The following is a 20,754-nucleotide window of genomic DNA, read 5'->3' as shown; positions in this document are numbered from 1 at the left end:
TTCATAATCGAATGCGATTAATCTCAATTATGAACAGAATATTGCGTAGCTTGTCAGTGAACTACGGCTCTGTGTATTAACTGCCGCTCCCGTTTGAAAACAGGTGACAGACATTTACCGCTAATCACGGAACCGGCTTTACTGATGAGACACGCATGACAAATGCATGCGATTAATCGTGCAGCCCTAGCTGGCAATAGGCAAATTTTCCAAATATGCTGTCAGGTTATTTTAATCTGTGGTGTATGAGGATTGCGCACTTTTCTCCCTAAATCCTCTGGGCATTTTATGGTGATTTAACTGTTGTATCTTAAAGCTGTGTGAAAATGTATCAAGTGCCCTAATTTTTAGATCTTTATATTATTTAATGCCAATGCATTCACACAATCTTGGCAAATAGATATGATATTTTTGGCATGGTTTATTATTATTATTATTTTTATTTTTAGCTTTGCTCAAAGATGTACTTAAGTGGGAGTTGCACAGCTTGGTTTTAATTAACTGTTGCTTGCTCAAGTAAAGTATCTCCTAGCAGTCACTTTATGCCGTTTACTCTTTTGAATTGGCACCAGGGCTACTGTTAACACAATGTACATTGTTAAAACAGATGGCAGCTAAAGTTAAAGATGTGTTTATAACACAGATCTGAGTTCTCTGATCCCCTTTGCACAGAGTGGTCTGGCTTAGAGCCACAGTTTTCCCCATTCCTTCACGGCTGACAGTTGGACATCACTATGCCAACTATACAAAACATGTTAAGTGAGAGCTTTACATGAGCAACAACAGTGATCCTAACAGAGTTTCAGTTTCTTTATGGGAATGACCCATATTGGGTGAGCATGTATATTTTATTTTAAAGCAGTATTTATGTACTGTGCCATTTTAAAACTGTTGTATTTGTACATAATTGTTTAGATATTACATGCAATTTGGTCACCTATGGATCAGACCTAGTTCTGATGATTCCTCTAAAATGTTTTTTAATGCTCTGTATTTTGCTAATGGCTGTAATTTATATTCCAGTATCTGGATTTGTTTGTTCAATTGTTGTCCTCTCAGGGATCACAATCCTGATATTGTTACCATGCGCCACCTTGGTAATTCACCATTCAGCTTATGAATAAAGCAGCATATTCGCTAAGAAACTTTCCTGCACTCCTTTCCTGTTTGTTTTCTTTCAGCTGACACACTACATATTTCAGATTTCGGAGGGTAGTTCACCTACAATTAAAACCTACAACACATACAAAAACCTTCATTTTAGTATGTTTCCCACACAAATGTATCATATGATTAATATAGACCACATTTATCACATTTGTTTGGTGCCTTTTTTGCAGCCACAATGAATGTAAGATGGTGATTGGGCACTGATGTCACCATCTACTTTAACTGTATGGAAGAGCATGATCATTTTTAAAAACATTTTTTTGGTGAACTATCCCTTTCAACAACATCTAAGGCAAACAACAAAAAGGACCCACTCACTAGTGCAACACAGACTACTTGCATCAGTCATTTGGTGTAAAATCATTGCCAGACCGCAGAGGTTTAGAGGCCAGTGTCTCTTACTCTGTCAAAACTGTTGTGATCTGTTACTGAAGCATGCAAGCGAAACAAACTCGGCCCCTCGTGGGTTTTGAGTGCTGGCACTGACCCGTTCTGTGTAGCTTGTTGTATTAATGAAACACACTTGAAAGTTTAGTCTCACTCACACATCATTTATTATTCTACATCAATTGCCATGGGAAAGAACATTTCCTCACTACCGGGACTTTCAACACACTATATAGTCACGTCGTTTGAGGCCTGGAAAATATAGGGGTTAGATGTTAGGTAAAATGTGTTATCCCCTTAATTCAGCAAAATGTGACCCTGTTTAAACGGCTTCGTCCATTAAAAATTTGTAGTGTGGAATATTAGATGTTTTAATATAGTTCTATCATGACAACTCTCAGATGATTTTAGCAGGATAATGGATATGAAAATGTTAATGTATGCTCTGCCAATACATACGCCGATACAGTGATGTGAGCATTTACGACATACTGCTGCTGCAAAAATAGCATATATATAATAACCAGTAGCAGATCTATACAGGTGGAGCTGGGGAAAGTGGGGGGTTTCAGAGGAAATGCTCTAGTGAATGCTAACCAGCCATTAAAATGTAAAGCAGTAAGCTCATTGGCTTATGCAAAAGGAACCAATCAGCTTGTGCCAAGTAGTTTAATGCTATGAATATCACCAGTTTGCATTAATGACCCATCAGTCTGTGCCACCTAGAGTTTCATGACAGAACTTGACATTTGTTCAAATACGAAATATACATTAATTAATTTTGGCTGGTAAATGAGGAAATAAGCAATTAAAAAGCCTTTGGGTACAATTCTAAAAATGTCCACTTTCAAGTCATGGTTGACATCTTTTTGCAGAGAAATCTTTAATGGTTTTTATTAAGTAAACATAACTTTTATATTGTTTATATTGTAATATTTTAAGATGAACACTTACTGGACTGAAGCAAAATCATGTTAAGAAGTATTAAATATGAAATATCAGGCTCCCAATCATCTCAATCATCTTAATATTGCTTTACCTTGTATGTTTTACCCCCCACAATTAAAGTGAGTGAAAGTCATGGCAACGTACAACACAAAGTACCTCACACAGGAAACACTTAACGTAACATGTAAATACGCGTAACTAACATAAATCAAGCAAGCTAGTATGCATAGGCCATGAAGTGTTGTCGAAATAACACATTAGCGGCCCGGAGAGAATATGGAATTTTTTTCCAGAAAACTTCTTGCACAAAATAAATTCGAGCACTTTCAATGACCTGTATATCTGTGTGTGTTTATTTTCAAAAACTTTTAATACGTGCAGCAAAAATGGCCTAGAAAAAAAAAAAGCCTACAAATGAAGCTTGGTTTCTTTCTTTGGATGACTTAATATATTATGAAGACTTGTATTGCTATAGATCAAAGAATTCCTCCACATAAATGGGAGGTCAACAACAGAGATGTTGTAAATGTTATTGCAAGATGATACAAATCCTTTTATTCCTTCAACATTAATAACAGGCTGAGGTCATATTTTGAGAACTCTATGACAGACACTTACCCCAACGGCATCATTCAATATACTTTTAAAACCACCTTTTTTTTTTTTACATTCCAGTCAAATCACAAAGATCTTATAACAAACATATTCATGTTTTTAAGTCACATCTGTGCCTGTTTTAATAGTGTGAGAGTTTATATTCTTAAGCCACAACTGCCTGTTTTCCCATGAGTCTGAGGGCAGCGAGGGGATTTCTGCATTCACAGATCACCCCAAAAACAACCACTGCACCAAAAAGGCTTCCTTCAATGGTCCTGAATTATATTTCTTCCTCCCAAAACCCTCTTCACAGACTTCACACAGTTCATATGTCATATGTGGCTGCAGATGTCAGAAACCATGTCTGCAAGAGTTGAAGCATCAGACACATTCGGGCATGTGTTTGCTTCCACTGTACTGTAATAAACCAAAGCTATGATTATGGGTATTCATCTTGAAGTCTGCGTTCCAGGAAGCCCAACATCTTTTTGTTTAGGTTAAATACTACATTTACATTTAAGGTGGAGAGCGAGATTGAATTATGCAAAGCACTCAAGCAAGGCAGCCAGCCAGAGAAAGTAATCTGCCTGGAGGAAAGATAACTGCTTAAATACTACTGAGAGGCAGTTGTCAGTTAAAAGAAACAGAGTGCCTCGAACCCATCCATACACAAAACATAACGTCTTTAGTGTGGCATATAAACAAAGCTTTCTGTACCATAACCAAAACTACTTGCTTATTACCGCAGAATCATATGAGGATTATAGTATATGTGTAAGCTACACCCAAATATCCAAGCCATTCATCAACTTGAAGGGCTTATTAATGACTTCTGCTAACCACTGGTTGGTATAACAAACATTACAGAACCAAATTTTAGAAACAGAATCCATTTCGGCTCTCATCCTCGTGCCAAATTCTCATTTGTAATTAAAGCCTTGAGGTCTGTTTTGACTGCTTCTGCACTGTTGCGTGAAATACAGTTGGACCACACAATGTCTGGGTCCAAAAGAGACTGGAAAATGCCTCTAAAGTCTAAAACAAAAATCACTGAGGTCTTGGATTAAAGCACAACCGATCCCTTCCTTTGACACTTGACCTTGATGTATGTTGCGGTGCCAGTTTCACCTCAGAGAGCCCAACGAAAACACTGAATGTGAAAACATCAGGCCACAAACCACATAGTGGTTTGCCAGACAAATAAATAGCTGCTTGAGCAAAGCAACCGTCGCATGGTTTCTTGGAAGGAAGAGGACAGCACTTTTATGATGAGTCAGAGGGCCCTGCGGTCCACATACTTTTACATTCTCAGACCTTCTGAACTCAAGAAACTGATCATCGCAATATTTTTATGCTTCTTTCTGTTCAAATCACATTCATATTGAACTTTACTGATATTATCTGTCTTTTTCCACATCTGGATGCATGTTCAATGAAGTGAAAGTGCTTGCAAATTCATTGTGAAACCTTCTGTTAGATATTGATCAGATAGCCTTCCTACTGATTCTACTAAAATAATTCCTCTCATAAAGATGTTACTTTCACAATAGCATTATTTAAATCTGATTTTGACTTTTTCTGCATAAAAATTGTTTCATTCAGTAGGTCATTCGTCTGTAACTTGGATTTCTTTTGACTTCCTTGGCAAAGCTGCCTTGATGAACCCTCACCTGGATGACAAAAAACAACTAATTTCAAGGTTTTGTTCCTTGTTTCATAAACCTGCATACATTTGAAAGAAAAGACAGAGAGATGATGCTCTGCCAACGGTGAGGGTAAGTGTTATGTGTGATCTCATTTTCTACTTTTTTTCCATTTGCATGGTTGCTAGTTACAAGTAGATCTTTCCGCCTTTTTAACCTCCTTTCATCAGTGCCTGGCATGCATCTGCATAAATTAACACCTGACTGTTTTCAGTTGAAGCAGACAGTTTCATGTACGTCATGTACTAAGAACATTTCCACTGATGCTTAAGCTACTTTTACACTTTTACTTACAATTGCAAGTAGCTCAACAATAATCAAAGAGCTTGAAAAAGTAATTAGCAACATCAAACACCAACTTTTTTTTTTTTTTAAAGTTACTCAAACAGGAAGTTAACCTGAAAACAAAAAAAGAATAATAGTTGACGTGACACAGTGTTGTTATTAACTAAAACTATTAAAATATTATGAGGGGCCATACAAGCCATAATTCATTCTGGCACTCTCACACACTTACATTCTCCTTTCACATACATATAGTTTTGCTTTCACACACTCACATTCTCCTTTCACGTACATACATTTCTACTCTCACACACACATACATTCTCCTTTCACATACATATATTCTTGCTTTCACACACTTACATTCTCCTTACACATGCATACATTTCTACTCTTACACACACATATACATTCTCCTTTCACATACATATATTTTTGCTTTCACACACATACATTCTCCTTTCACATACATATATTTCTACTCTCATACACACATACATTCTCCTTTCACATACACACACACACACACACACACACACACACACACACATATATATATATATATATATATATATATATATATATATATATATATATATAGAATGTTTGTATGTCTGAAGAAAATATATGTATGTAAGAGAAGAATGTATGTATGTGTGTGAGAGTGTATAGTGGAAACAGAAGGAGTATAGTGGAAACGGAAGGCAGGTTAGGCGCGATCAGGGTCACCGGGATCTTGATCAGCATGGCTGAGGTAGATGAGGTGGCCGCATATGTATTTCAGCAAGCTATCTGGGTTTTCAAAAATAAATAAATATTATTATCGTGAAAAGGTTACATGGCTCCGTCCCTTGAGTGAGTTGTGATTGAGGATGCAGGCTCAGCCTCAGTCATGTTGCCAGATACACGCATTATAAGCGTCTATGTGTTTTTTTTTTTTTTCACTTAATTTGGGAAGTTAGGGACAGCGATATCTTTATATTAATTTCATAACTCAAGATTTGGACTCATTGCGGTTTATTTATTTTTAGATTTTTTTTTTTTTTTTTAATATCTGGCAAAGCCAGCATAACTGACAGTAATTGAAAATGAGCAGGTTAAAAACAGCACGGGCAGGTTATTCCTGACAGGATGCAATTTGCTAACACAAACTTAGTGATCATCATGATATATTTATCTTTAAGACAGATGCACTGAAGACGGACACAAAGAGGAGAGAATAGTCACGCAAGCAGAGAAAATACTGTACCAGACAGAACAAATTTATTGAAATACTGAAATAAAACCATAATTATGGAATAAGGGTGGGGTGAACATGGATGTATTTCTGAGGATAACTGACAGTCTTCCAAAAAGTTTCTATAAGCGCCACCTGCTGTCAGAGATTGAATTTGCATTTTCATCAGAATCAGAACGAGCTTTATTGGCAAGTGTTTACACGCAGAAGGAATTTGTCTTGGTGTCAGGAGCTTCCAGTACAGAAAGTACAAACATAGTGCAGACATACATATAATTAAGTTAATAAAACTAATAATAAAGAGTTATAATAAAATATTCATTCAGCCCGTCTGATGTTTTTGTTTTGTGCAGTTGCAGTATGGGAATCGGCTCGTTTGATTGTAAAACAAATAAATAAAATCGGAAATTGGAATCGGTCACGAAAAATCCTGATCAGTGCATCCTTAACTGGAATAGAGTTAGACCTACCTGAAAGACCTGAAAAAGCATAATTCATTTCAGTTTTATCTTTGAATTATTGTACCTATTTGTGCAAAATGGTTATTATTTATTACAATACAATGTTACAGTCAACAATGAAAACAAAAAGTCTTATTTATTGATTTATTGATTGATTGATTGATTGTGTGAAAATTTTGCCAGGGCAAGTAAAAAATTTAAACCACTGGCCGAACCGGACCAGTAGAAAACTTCCATAGCGTTAAGCCCTGTCAATACAATCAAAATCAGTGTCTTAACACTTGTACACGGATCTGTAGAACACATAGGTTACATAATGATATGTTCAAGTTAAAAACATGTACCTGAAAAGAAAACAGGATGACTCTGAATAGCATAACTGTAAAATTGTGAGGAAGAGCTGAGCAAGTCTTGCACATGTATTTCCTGGTCTGAGAGTGGCTTCCTGCTTAAACAGGAAGTAATGGATACCAAATATATATATATATGTATGTAAAAGGAGAATGCATGTGTTTGAAAGCAAAAAAATTATGTATGTGTAAGGAGAATTTATGTGTGAGAGAGTAGAAATGCATGTAAGTGAATGCAGAATGTAAGTGTGTGAAAGCAAGAATATATGTATGTGAAAGGAGAATGTATGTGTGTGAAAGCAAGAATATATGTATGTGAAAGGAGAATATATATGCATGTGAGAGTAGAAATATATGTATGTGAAAGGAGAATGTATGTGTGTGAAAGCAAGAATATATGTATGTGAAAGGAGAATGTATGTGTGTGTGAGAGTAGAAATATATGTATGTGAATGGAGAATGTAAGTGTGTGAGACCGCCAGAATGAATTATAGATTGTACGGCCCCTCATGAAAGATAATATATACATAATATAAAAGTTAACAGCTTCAAGCTTTGACTGCAAAGAAAGAAAGAAAGAAAGAAAGAAAGAAAGAAAGAAAGAAAGAAAGAAAGAAAGAAAGAAAGAAAGAAAGAAAGAAAGAAAAGAAAGAATGGGTGCAATATATAAGCCAATACATATTTGTAAACATGCACTGATATAGAAATATCCTACTAAAATCATAATGAATTTCATCCAGGGCATTAAAACGTGGATCTCTTGAGGTTGGAATGAGTTTAGGTGAAAGTGTTCTATTGTTGATTTCTGATGCAAAGCAGGATGCAAATAAGCAGAAAATCAGTTAAACTTACAGATTTAGTTCAGGCCAGGACAGGATGGTGTCATTAACTGAAAATCATATTTATTCACGCTAACATTTTCAGTTTAACATCCTACACAAGTTTGTGACAGGATAGTAATCAATAATAACAACCAACTGCTATGAGTAAAAACCCAACTGCGGCTCTCCTCAAGGTTTCAGTTTTTGCATTTCATAACGGACACAACAGACCAAACCTCCTTTAAAAGAAATTACTCATGTCAGCTTTGACTGCAGAGCTCAACTCACTTGCCCTTTAGCACAATGCTGTTTTCATGTAGAGCCGGTCTTCCTGCAGTTGTTCATTCTTGAGGTATTTTGGGGTATTCAGGAGCAGCGTGGTGGACTAATGTGGGTTATACCTTGTTAACTTTCCCTTGTCCTTGTGCTGTGTTGGGAAAGAACACTGAGGTACATAAATCGCAACAGTGAGGGGGAATAAAGCTGACAAAATGGGTAAGAAAGGGGCGTATGGCTCAGAATAAATGGTCTTAGATGTTTCTGAATGGTGTGGGTATTAGAGAAGAGCAATGGGTTGAGTTTGAAGTTGACTGACAATCAAAGCCAGCACTGGAGGAATGACTGCTTCTCCACACTGCTCTTAAATAAAGGAGAGGGAACAACAGGATTGAGCTATTCAGAGTGGCCTGCTCCTTCCTGCTGGTGGAGAATAATGTTAAAAAGAGGCAGTGGGGTGTAAGGAATGGGTATGCAAACCCCTTGAATACAGCTGTCCCTCTGTATGGCTCTGAGGAACCTGTGCTGTCACTGTGACTCAAAATCTTGTCCATCAAGGTGGAGTGTTAAGGGAATTTACACACTAGAGACAGCTCTGACAGAGCATTTGATGGATAGGATGTGTTTTGAGGTTGTGGAAAGAACCTAACTGAGCTTCTGTTAAGCTCCACCCTCAGTGGTTACCGTTGATAGCTGAAGCTTTACAGAACAGCCCATGGAAATGATGAGATTTCTGCCATCAGTGCAATTTTTAGTAAAAGTGATGAAGGAGATGAATTTTAACATTGCAAAACATTATTTTATGGTTTATTTTAACACTTTAATTTAAAGTTTCCTTGTTATAATGTAATTTAAGTACTTAGTGATATTAAAGAGAAAGTGACGTGACATATAGCCAAGTATGGTGACCCATACTCAGAATTCGTGCTCTGCATTTAACCCATCCAAAGTGCACACACACAGCAATGAACACACACACCCGGAGCAGTGGGCAGCCATTTATGCTGCGGCGCCCGGGGAGCAGTTGGGGGTTTGGTGCCTTGCTCAAGGACACCTCAGTCGTGGTATTGCCGGCCCGAGACTCAAACCCACAACCTTAGGGTTAGGAGTCAAACTCTCTAACCATTAGGCCACAACTTCCCACAAAGTCTATATTAACAAAGTCTATATTAATACAAATATATTAATATATAATACATAATACAATATATTAATACAAACCCTATATTAATAACCTAATATAGGGTTTGAGTTAGGAATAGAGTTTGTTCTAGGGTTAGTTAGTTGCATGTAATTATGCATAATTTTACTGTTATTACTAGTGTACATGTAATGTGTAACAAGGACAATAAAATTAAGTTTTTTACATTTTTATGATGTTTTTCTCTCGATAAATTGCAAAATTATGCAGTAATGTGATTAAAATGAAAATGTTTTACTTAGTACCCCCAAATTATGTTTACCAAAACATTATCATATTTTTGGATAATTTAAGTTGAGTTGTGTTCGAAAGTATTCAAATACACAGATCCTCCATGAACTGATATAGAAGGGGAAAAATGGATGGCAATTTCCTGGCTTTCATTTTTTTTTTTTTTTTAATTTCAGTTTTAATTTTAGTTTTAGTCATTTTGCGGTTATTTAAAATATTTCTGTTTAGCTTCCCTTCTGGAAGAAAAACAAACAAACAAACAAACAATACTAATACCGCTAAAACTGAGGGGTTTTGACTACTTTAGCTGGTCCCAGTCTTTTACCAGCTCAACCAGGCTGGAAGACCAGCTAAAATCATCTACTTCCAGTTTAAACCATCTAAGACCAGCCAACCAGCTGGTTTTAGCGTTTTTTTTTTTTTCCATCAGGGTTTACATTTTTTTTTTATTTCAATTTTAATAATTTTAATATTTTGCCTTAAAATGATTTATTTACCAAGGCAACCTTTCTAATTTCCAATTGTCATTGAAGTTTTTCATCTTATATTTATATTTAATTTAATTTTGGATTTATTTCAATTAATGAAAAATGATTTTGAATGTTTTTAGTTAACTGTAACAGTAAGTTGTAGCAGAATGTAAATTTGAGGTATCCTGCAGTGAGGAAAGAGGGAGAACAAAAAATAGGTGCAAAAACAATTTTCAATCAGAACGTTTTACAAATAATTACAGAAAACTACAAGTAGCACACTAAATTGAAGTCTTAAAATAGAAAGAGTGAAATAAGCATTACTCCAATAATACTTGTTTTACCTGAAACTTTGAAAAGTCATTTCTGTATGTGTGTGTGTTATGTGATTACTGTTGCTGTCCTTACTATTGAGTAAGAGTGGAGTCTTACTGTTGAGTTTCTCATATTGACAGCACAACAGAGTTAACATCTGCTAAGAAAGCCCCTAAATGTTTCCAGAGTAACAGAAATCATTTTCAAGCAGATGGTCATTAATAAAACTTAAAGAAATCTCACCTATGATCAGAAACACTGTTATGTCCACAACTAGGACACGTCAACAGGAGAAGAAAAAGGTAGCCACACTAAATGAGCAGGCATTGAGCCTTGTCTAATAAATGAAAATCTGCTGGGGTTCACAGGAGCCTGGAATAACCCCCATTTCCATTCACTTAACCACTCCACTGCATTCACAACGCATTCCTGTGGCCCAACAATAGGAGCCTAACTCAATTTCCAACATAATTAGGTTGTGTGGAATTCCATTTTCGATCTCTATTATGGAATAAACCGGTGGCATTTTCTATTAGAGGGAATAGACGTATTTTCCATTTGTGGCTTGCTAAGCTAATTTGTTTCTTTGATGCCTGTTAACATTTTGAGTTTCTGACATTGTTTGGCACTCAAAAACTCAACACTGACCCCCATGACTGATGTCACAGCGGTGAGGTCATAAAAACACAGGACTGTGAATTCTATTTTCCTGCCAGGCCCCAGTCAGCATTCAATGCCTCTGACCTGTCTAACTTTTGGTAACATTTCAAAACACAATCTCCAAACATCCCCATAATCAGGGAAGTAAACAGCAGCAAATTTCTAGCAATTTTTAGTTAAACGTCAAACTATCCCATTTACAGCAAGTCTTAACAGCACATCATTGAGGCACATCAAATTGTGTGTAATTCATAATTATGAAGCTAGCAGCCAAGATTACCAAATGCCGATATTCATCTTTTACCTGCAGTGTATGATCATTGCACATGTACTTCCTATTGAATGACACAATGCTGCCCTCCTGTGTTTTTATGCTAGAACTGAGTTGAGGGTGTGGTGTTACCCATGAGCCATGGGGGTGAATGAGCACAAATAATGAGTGTGCAATCTTCACTAAATACATTCAGAATTTACAGTTTTTAATACACACAATCCTGTGTGTATTAAAAATCCTTGAATATCCTTGAATAAGTGCTGTAACTATAAATACTATAATAGCATTCAAAAAAGATTAATGACAAGAAAGATAAAGATAGAGAATAAAGTGCTTTTACACCTAATTCAACCCAATAACCCTTCTTATGATCTTGGATTATTCAGAAAGGTCAACATAATAATAACGTAATCTAAATATACTCACCATAGTGCATTGGTGTAGACATAAAAGACACGCAGCTGGACAAGAAAGACACATTCATCAGTTGATGTTAGATTTAATCTGAAAACCACAGGTTTTACATTTACAATATTTTAGTAATTGAACAAAAAAAAAAAGAAAAGTTAATCCTACAGTGATGTCATATAAAAGCATCTTGATAAAAGACTAAAATCATTTAATCGCATGAAAGAGACAAAATATTTTGTGCTTCCTAATATGTCTAAAAATATGCAACAAGGACTAAGAAATTAAAAAAAAAAAGAAAAAAAAATTCACAATTTCATGTCCTTAATGGGGCATTTTCTTGCAAACATTTGTTCAATATACTGTATATACATTATTTTTTGCAGTTTGACATTACCAAATGACGGAAAAAAAAGAAAAAAAGATTGCATCATCACTAACGTGGTCATTTACAGAGAAAAATAAAAATACTCCCACAGCATCAAGCTCATGTTCAAATGTGTCTCATTTAGTTGCTCAGCCCACGCAGAGCTCACGAGAGTCCACTTCTTCAAGGATGCGAAACATTTAGAGATACACGAAAGTTGTCGGTTATTGGCACAGTTGAGGATGTACGGACACAAAAGCATCGACTGAGAAACCAGTGCAAGCCTCAGTAGCACACAACATGGTTCCACTCCACATTTATAGGATGACCATGCCTTTGAGAAGCAAAAAGCTTTACACGGTCCAACAACAGCTAAATAACACAGTCCAAGGCTCTGTTCACTTATAGGTGTAATACATCCCTTTAGTCACATGAAGTTCTTGTTTTCATAAACATCTGGGACCTCAGGAGCAACTTTGCCACATTGGCATTTGTTATTAGTCTGCATTTAAACAGCATGCATGTATGCGGAGACCACGTAGATCTCTATGAGATGGAAAATCAGGGCTCAACAATAAGGATGAATGGCCAAACCAATGCTTTATCTATTCTTCATAAATTATGAACCTTTATCATTAAGAATTTAGAGTGTGTGGATAATAAAAATGCAGCATTTTTTTTTTTTTTTTTTTGATGTGGCAAGTGAAAATGTTAAGACTTTTTGTTGAGCCCTGAAAATGTGGTAAGGATATGACCTGGACTTGGTGTCCTGAAATCGACATGTTGGCAGTATGAGGAAGCAGGCAGTCTGTCCTGAGGTGTGGGCAAATGTGAGACTGATGATGCCCATGGTGTGAGAACATTGGCACCACTTTATAGGTCCAGAGGGGAGACGTGTTCATACTAGACTCCGTCTACAACATGAGAGAGGTCTTTTGAGGAGAAAGGGACTTCACCCTGATCAGATGCCAGCCTCCTGTGTGTTTGTGCTCTCATCAAGAAGAAAATATTCTGTATGACAGCACATCACTTTATATCTTCTTCAGGGATGGCAAGTTTCCCCTCAGCTCTGGGAATGAAAGCAATTTGTGGTACAGAAGCAAGAAGCCCAGGAAATTGTGGGCTTTGAAAATCACACTTAATTACAGCACAAGTTGCTGAGGCTTGCAGGCTCTCTTCCATTTCTCTGAATGAAAAAAGACAGGCCACTGATGACTTTACTTCCTGCCATATTGGTGTCCCCTTTCCTGAAGACTAAATATTATCAGCAAAATAATGGTCCAAATGTTAAGTCTACATTGTGTACACTACAATGAACTCCTCCCAGCGTCTTTCCTAGAACAGATAAGCGATGACAAATCGCCCAAGCTGTTCCCAGTGTCTCCGTGTTTGTACAGTATTAGGACAAATGTAATGTTCAGATATGGTCCCAGCATCAGACTAAGTTTTGTTGAATTCAGATTGAAAATACTTGGATGTAATAGCAGTTGTCCAGGTTTTCCAGTAATGGCAGTGGATATAGCCCAGTTAAATGAGTAATAATTTAGTTCATGTGTATTGAGAAAAAAATGTGTTGTCATTTAGTACATCTGTGTTGAGTGAGTAATAATTTGGTTTTTTTTTGTTGAGAAGCATCTACAAAAAAAACCATTAAATGAGTAATAATTTAGTTCATGTGTATTGAGAAAAACCCAACAAGGACTTCTATAGTTGAAGAGTGTGTAAGATAGATAATCTAATACTATCTTGATTTCATGCATTACACTGAAATCTGTAACGCAAGAAGTTTGTTAAAGCAAGCATTTCTTTAAGTTCCATTACAGTCATGACGAAGCAACTTTTGAAGAGAAACCTTGGGCTGTGCCTGAAATATAGTGCACTATATGGTGCCTGCAACTATACTGAACATAATCAAGTACAGTACACTCATCTGATGTACACTTAATGGCTAACTGCTAGTGCATACCAATGTACTGTGAGCGTTGTTCCAAATATATTCTGTGTTGCCAGACGGCGGCATACACGTCTCCTATAAATTCACCCACTCCTTTTCTTTCACTCATTTAAGTGGACTATATTAGTAATGCAATGAATAAATCTACTTAAAACTTCTGGCTCTGTAACTTCAGAGTATTGAGGTCATTGCCAAAGCACGTAAAATGAATCGACACATTCTAGGCGTCTGCATTTGTTTACTAGAGTAGAGCATGTTTCTGGACTTCTTTCTCTCACCATTTCATTAGAGCAGCTAATGTGAAATTTAAAAACTGCTATCTTAAGCCTAAACAAGTGGAGCCCAATTATTGAATTCTGGGAAAATTCTCATTGCTCTCACGCTATTTAGATTAGATCTGTTCAGTTCTATTACAGTAGATGCCACTAATGTAAACCTTAGAGTCGGGATTTGGCAGTAGGTCCTGCAAATGGAAAAGGTCACATTACTTTAAAAGACCAGAGGACAGAGGCCACGTTGGAATGTAGGGTTATGGGTGTTAAACCACGTCCAGTTCTTCAGTTCTGGACCTATCTGAACCTCTGGCAAGAGCACCACAAATGAGCAAGGGCAGCATGGATCAACAAACACACACACACACACGTCACTCAATGTATCTGTAGGTAATGAAGCTCATATCATTACAGACGCTCACACATAAGCAGCCAGGGCTGAGAGTAACCCTGCTAGCTGCATGAACTGAACCAGCCATCTGGAACATTCCTCTGACAGCAGTATTTACATGATGCAAGGGCGTCCTTTATCAGCTGGGTTGGAGAGCTCGCATCAAAGATCAACATGGCTGGATGGGTGGGCCTGGGGTGAAACTGTTCTGGGCTGTGGGAACAACATGTGGATGAGTGGGAGCTTTAGACTGAAGGGAAAGGAGACAGTGTTGCTCTAGTTTGCTGAGGAACTGCTGTTGGGGTCGGTCCGGGTGTTTGCCAGGTACTTGGCCCTCATGCTGGATGTGTACTGGATGAAGACAAACATTGAGAAAAGAAAATACTAAATCATTTAGATTTTAGACTTAGTTTTCACACAAAAGAACATGCTATATATAGTGCAAACATGCCTGTCACAGTTTACACCTGGTATTAAAACCAAGAGGATGGTCCAGGATTTCATGGAAGTATATTAGGGATGCACTGTAAATGACTATTATTTCATAATTATATGAAATAATAAGAACTAACGGCCTTACATCATATAATATTACAAATACAAAAAGTACATATTAATTTTGAGATCTGCTGAAAAATGCATTCAAAAGTGTTAAATTATTAATGAGAATATTTTAAAGATTAGCTGGTAATCTATATGTAAAAACAGACATAAGCATACACATTTAAGTAACCAATATTGATGTCAATAAATTATAAAAATTCTGTAATATCGGATTAGAACAGAAATGCTATTGATATTGTATATTATGCATCTCTAATGTATAATGAATGCTTTCCAAATATTTTGATTGGAATTTTCTTTCAAAGCTGTACCTTGAAAGATTTGATACCCTTGTTTTGGCATCTCAATTATTGTATTATTTAAATTGTACTAAACTCACTAAAACTACAATTTGGATAAAAAAACCTCCCAACACAAATTAAAATGAAAATACAAAATATAACAAAATTATAATAAAAATAACACTTATCCATAATAATAAAATAATAACAATAATAATAATAAAGTCTGACTCAGCACACCCAAAATCATTAAGACAGCCTTATAGATGAAATATTAATGTGTTTGCAGAGAGTGATCTAACACAGTTAGTATGTTATTTATTTATTGCCAATTAAATGGCAAAACGCATATTTTAACTTTGAATGCTTGCTGTTTTGATAGAGTGAACAGATAAATGCAACTATAAATACGACTTTTCTTATATATATCCACTAACATGATTTGATAATATACAAAAAAGAGGAGACATCTCTTTACACTTCTAGATGTAAAATTACCTAATACTAACATAAATCCTCTTTTGATTCCCTTAAGCTCATTTTATTCTTACTGAGGTCTTTAAGTGTGGCATGAATGTAACTGGCTAATTACTCTACACTCTTAAAAATAAAGGTGCTTCACAATGCCATAGAAGAATCTTTTTGTCTGAATGGTTCCATAAAGAACCTTTAACATCTGAAGAACCTTTCCATATCACAAAAGGTTCTTTGTGGTGAAAGAAGGTTCTTCAGATTATAAAAAGGTAAGAAAGAGACGGTTCTTTAAAGAACCTTTGACTGAATGGTTCTTTGTGGAACCAAAAATGGCTCTTCTATGGCATCGCTTGAAAAACCTTTTGAAGCACCTTTATTTTCAAGAGTGTATCTGCTGATTACATTTGCAAAATGGCTTGTTCAAACAGGTGCAAATGGCCTTAATACTAAGATAATGACTCATACCCTCAGACAGGTATCGACAAACTCAGTCAGATTTGTTTCTAAATGAAAGAAAAGCCTGTACATTCAAATCCAGTGTACACTAATCATCACCAGTGTACAGCTGCATATGTAGCAAATGGAGCTGACAGCTATTAGTTAAAACTAAAATTTCAACACCTATCAAGCTGATATTAAAAGTATATACATTTTAAAATAAAAATGAAAGGTATAACTAAGATTACACAAAACATGACTACGGGACGTTACGTTACTTTTGTTCACACTGACAGAGAAATATTCCTCAAGTGCTTATTTGTGTAATTACACTGTAACTAGGAAACATTAAAATAAAGTGTGACCAAGAATTACTGATTGTCAGTGAAATGAGGGACAGTGACCCTTATAAAACAGAGCTCAACTTCATTCAAATGAGCAGTGATGTGATGTGCAAACTGCCAATGGGAGCTCATACAGTGATCTGCTGCCTGATTCAACAGTCAACCCAAAAAAATAGAAATTAATAGCATAGTGGCTCAGTGACCTCCATCAGTTTAATGACTGTCAGTGTGAATGCACCTTTAGGATGCTAATCATTAGCTAAACTAAATTAAAAAGCTGTTCTGTCCCTTAATGTCTACTTTAATGCATTTAGTCCTCTCTGTGTTTGTGGAAATTGGATTCTCTGTTAGATACGTGAATAGTTAATGCTGGTGGAGGGAAAACATGCTGCCTCACAGATGACAAGACCAGGGATCCACACAACAAAAACACCAGGGGCAAGGGCAGCTTGCTTGGGTCAGAGTGAGGGTGGTTTGGGAAGGAATCACGTTGTTGTGTTTTTTGTTTTTGTAGGGAGGGAGGTGGGCCAATTAATGGGAATGGGACATTTGAGTACCTGTTGGAATAGCTGAGGCTGTTACCAAAACGAGCGGGAACTCCCCGATGGCTTTAACTGCCAGCTGTGATGGCTGTTACTGTCCGTGGATGTCAAATATAACTGTGTGGGTTTGCAGAAAAGAAAATGACAAGAAAGTGTAGAGCAGATAGACATCTCTGACTGCATCTCCAGCTCACAAGAAACACGTACACATGCACTCCCAAACACACACACAGGGTCTAGAGGACACAAGACCAGACACGAAGGTGTGAGGAGACACTGTACACGGGTGTGGGGTTAACTTACATCAGCAAGTCCTGACAATCTGTATCTCATCTAAACTACCAGCTGACCAATCCATTTTAACATGTATTTTTAGCCGGAAGCTTCTTTTAAAGTTCAGTATCAGTAACTATGTTTACATCACTCTATTTTAATGCACATTTTGAAGTATCGCATGAGAAACAAGTGATGGAAACACTACATTTCTAATAAAAATCCCTTAATTCGCAAAAAAAAACAAACAAAAATTTACGCTCGCTTGAGGTGGTTTTTGAATTGTGTGAAAAAGCGTTGATGCGAATAATGGGAGATGGAAATGCATTTCGCCAAAAAATTCCTCCAAGTGCATCAAAAAAGTCATGTGACTTTACGCTATAGGACGGCAAATCCTGACTAACCAGTGGACCGATCTCATTCCACAGCATCTGAAATGTTATGTTCATTCGGAAATGCATTAGCAAAGTCTGTCAAAGTATTTCTGTATAATTGCCTCCCAGAAATGTCTTACACGACTGCATTCCCAAACAGCAGCATCCATCTCCGAAAGCACTGACCGCATTCATTGCATTTTGTCTGCTTGCTCTGAGGCGCAAGTAATTTATTTTATATGAAAATTATTTTATTATCCTACTTTTCTTAGTGATTTATAGTGCCAGTTTATCGGGAAGTGATGATTTTGTTCTCTCTGACTCGTTGGATGGAAACAGTGCTTGTTCGCAAATGTTTTATGCAATATTCTAGTTTTGCGCACAAGTTAAATTCGCAACTTTGGATGGAAACCTGGCTAGTGAAAATGCTTCTTAAAATAACATTGAGTAATTTTGTGGTCATGTAACTGATTTGTCAAAAATTAAAATACAAGTTAAAAAATGATGAGTATATATGTGAAATTTATACATAAAAATAATGTAATGCATGTTATTGCAAAGTTAATGTAAAAATAGGCAACTGACTGCTGATCAGATTAATTTATATTATTAAAATAGATTTTTTTTTTTATATAAGTTCTAGGTGAGCACTTATATTTTATTTTTGTTGACGAGTTTCTTAAAGAACCATAAAATTGGATTCTCATCTGGTGGGATGCATGACTCTGTCAAGAAGCACATACACCAAATAAGGAAATGTCACATTAGCAAAATGTCGAAACAAAACAAACAAACAAAAAAATCCATTGTCTAATGCCAATAGTGAGCGATGTATGAAGCACAGCTCAGACAGAAGTCATTTTTTCATGACCAACTTGAACCTGTTGTAAAATCTGTATAGTGAAATAATTCGCCCTCACATTAAATGACTGGATTTCGGCCACAAAATTTAGCCAAACAATGGTAAATGTTAAGAAAACCTTAACAACCACAATAAAGAATGCTTCTGAAAGCACACATCATCACCTCAACATCATGAATCCACAGCGCCACCTAATGTTCACAGTTGTAATGCCAAGATTAAAGTGAACTGCATGGGAACTTTTATTTTGGTGCTTTTTTTTCCCCTAGTCGACTAGGTGGTGCACAAGTTCTCAAATAAATAATTACCTTCTAACATTCTTAGTGTTTGTTCATGAGTGAACACTTACAATCCCACCAACTAATCTCCCTGGCGAGTTAGTTTCTTGGTTGGCGGATTCTTGCAGACAAGAATGAAACTGACAAGCCATGCGTCTGAACTCTTAGTCACACCGTTTTTTGTTTTTTTCCTCTGAAAATGTTAACTGCAAAGAATACAGCAAGATTGTTGTCTGTAACGCTTATGTTTGCAATGTGCTCTAGTTCTTATTTTGGGAGCTTCATATTGATTGGCCCCCCAAATCAATTAAAAGTCTATGTGAAATGTCAGGGGCACTCATTTAATCAGTCACCTCTCTTCTATATCGGAGCACTGAGCTTAACAGCCCGATTTCAGCAATTACAGGTGGCCGTGTTGATATGACCCTGTTTTGAGTCGGTAAGCAGGCAGCTTGCTCAAAATCTCTGCTCTCCTTTCCCTCACACGAAAAATCAATGCAACTTTGATCTATGGCTATAAATCTCCACACTACCTAAACTGTTCTGTAAGATTGGGCAGGCAAGTTCCCAGTTCCTAAAACCTTTTTGACCAACAGCAGTTGGCTTGAAAGGTTTGCGTTCAGTTCTCACTTACTCAATCATCCTAAAAGACATTTACTTGAACAGAGTTCAGGGCTTTTGTAATGACTTGCTGTGTACAGTGAAACTACAGTGGGGGAGATCACTGATTTATACAAGCAGACGACAAGAACGTGCTATCTGAGGTGAATATTTAAGCATTCAGGCTGTCAAAATGACTCTGTGGTGTGTTAGTGTGTTTGTGATTATTGTGTGTGTGTGTGTGTTGTCGTTCACTGAGGACGATTGCAGATACTTACAGATGGAGGAGGAGATTCTCTCCCGATCAGAGGAGTGTTCTCACAGCGAGGGTTCTGGAAGTTTGCATTCTGGGTCCTGGAAACAAAACACACTCTTTACAAAGATCCTATATCCTCCTGCAGTAATGTTACTAATTACTAATTTCAAAATCACTGCTTATTTACACTATTAACATTTGGGGTTGATTTGATTTTATATGATGTTTTTAAAGAATAAAAATTCCTCACAGAAAGGAAAAGGTGACCTGTATGTGTTCAGCCTGTGTTCATGAGTATTGGCTGTTGATGTCATGTGTGTGTGTGTTAACTCACATGTACTCAGTAACAGGAGCGTTGCTGACAGTGTGCGCTCCTGCAGGGATGCTGGTCTCACTGCCATAGCTGCTGCCGCAGCTGTAGAGACTAGGCATGTGCACCCGGTACAGGTTATCATGATTCTGTCTTCCTCCATGAGCCATGGACTCCTCCTCACTGTCCTCTTCAGGCCTGTATGCACAAACACACACACCGCATACACATTATTAGAGGGACAGATCCATCAGTTCAAACTGGCTTAAGCTCAATGATGATACTTTACTGATTTCAGAGGACATCAGCTGTAGTTTGATATTGTTTAATCTGTCAACACAGCCCAACGTCATGCAGCTTGTGAAGTCACTTCACTGAAA

At 36.7% G+C, this 20,754-nt stretch overlaps 1 protein-coding gene across 2 annotated transcripts in view; it reads right to left on the bottom strand.

The window, feature by feature from the left end:
* Positions 1-14,913: 14,913 nt before the first annotated feature.
* The window catches only part of LOC109048315 (protein tweety homolog 3-like), a 47,356-nt gene continuing 41,515 nt past the window's right edge, over positions 14,914-20,754 (bottom strand). Inside the window, exons 12-15 of one of the 2 annotated variants that reach the window (XM_042721072.1) lie at positions 20,399-20,572; positions 20,087-20,162; positions 17,437-17,538; positions 14,914-15,129 (exon numbers count right to left, since the gene is read on the bottom strand). In XM_042721072.1, the coding sequence (XP_042577006.1) occupies positions 17,458-17,538; positions 20,087-20,162; positions 20,399-20,572 (331 nt within the window). In that variant the 3' untranslated portion in view covers positions 14,914-15,129; positions 17,437-17,457. The remainder of the gene's footprint in view (positions 15,130-17,436; positions 17,539-20,086; positions 20,163-20,398; positions 20,573-20,754) is intronic. The other variant, XM_042721078.1, reaches the window with a different exon arrangement.

This window comes from Cyprinus carpio, chromosome A3, assembly GCF_018340385.1.
Source record: "Cyprinus carpio isolate SPL01 chromosome A3, ASM1834038v1, whole genome shotgun sequence".
NCBI lineage: Eukaryota > Metazoa > Chordata > Actinopteri > Cypriniformes > Cyprinidae > Cyprinus > Cyprinus carpio.
The sequence above is the reverse complement of the archived record's forward strand: the minus strand, read 5'-3'. Positions and strand labels throughout refer to the sequence as shown.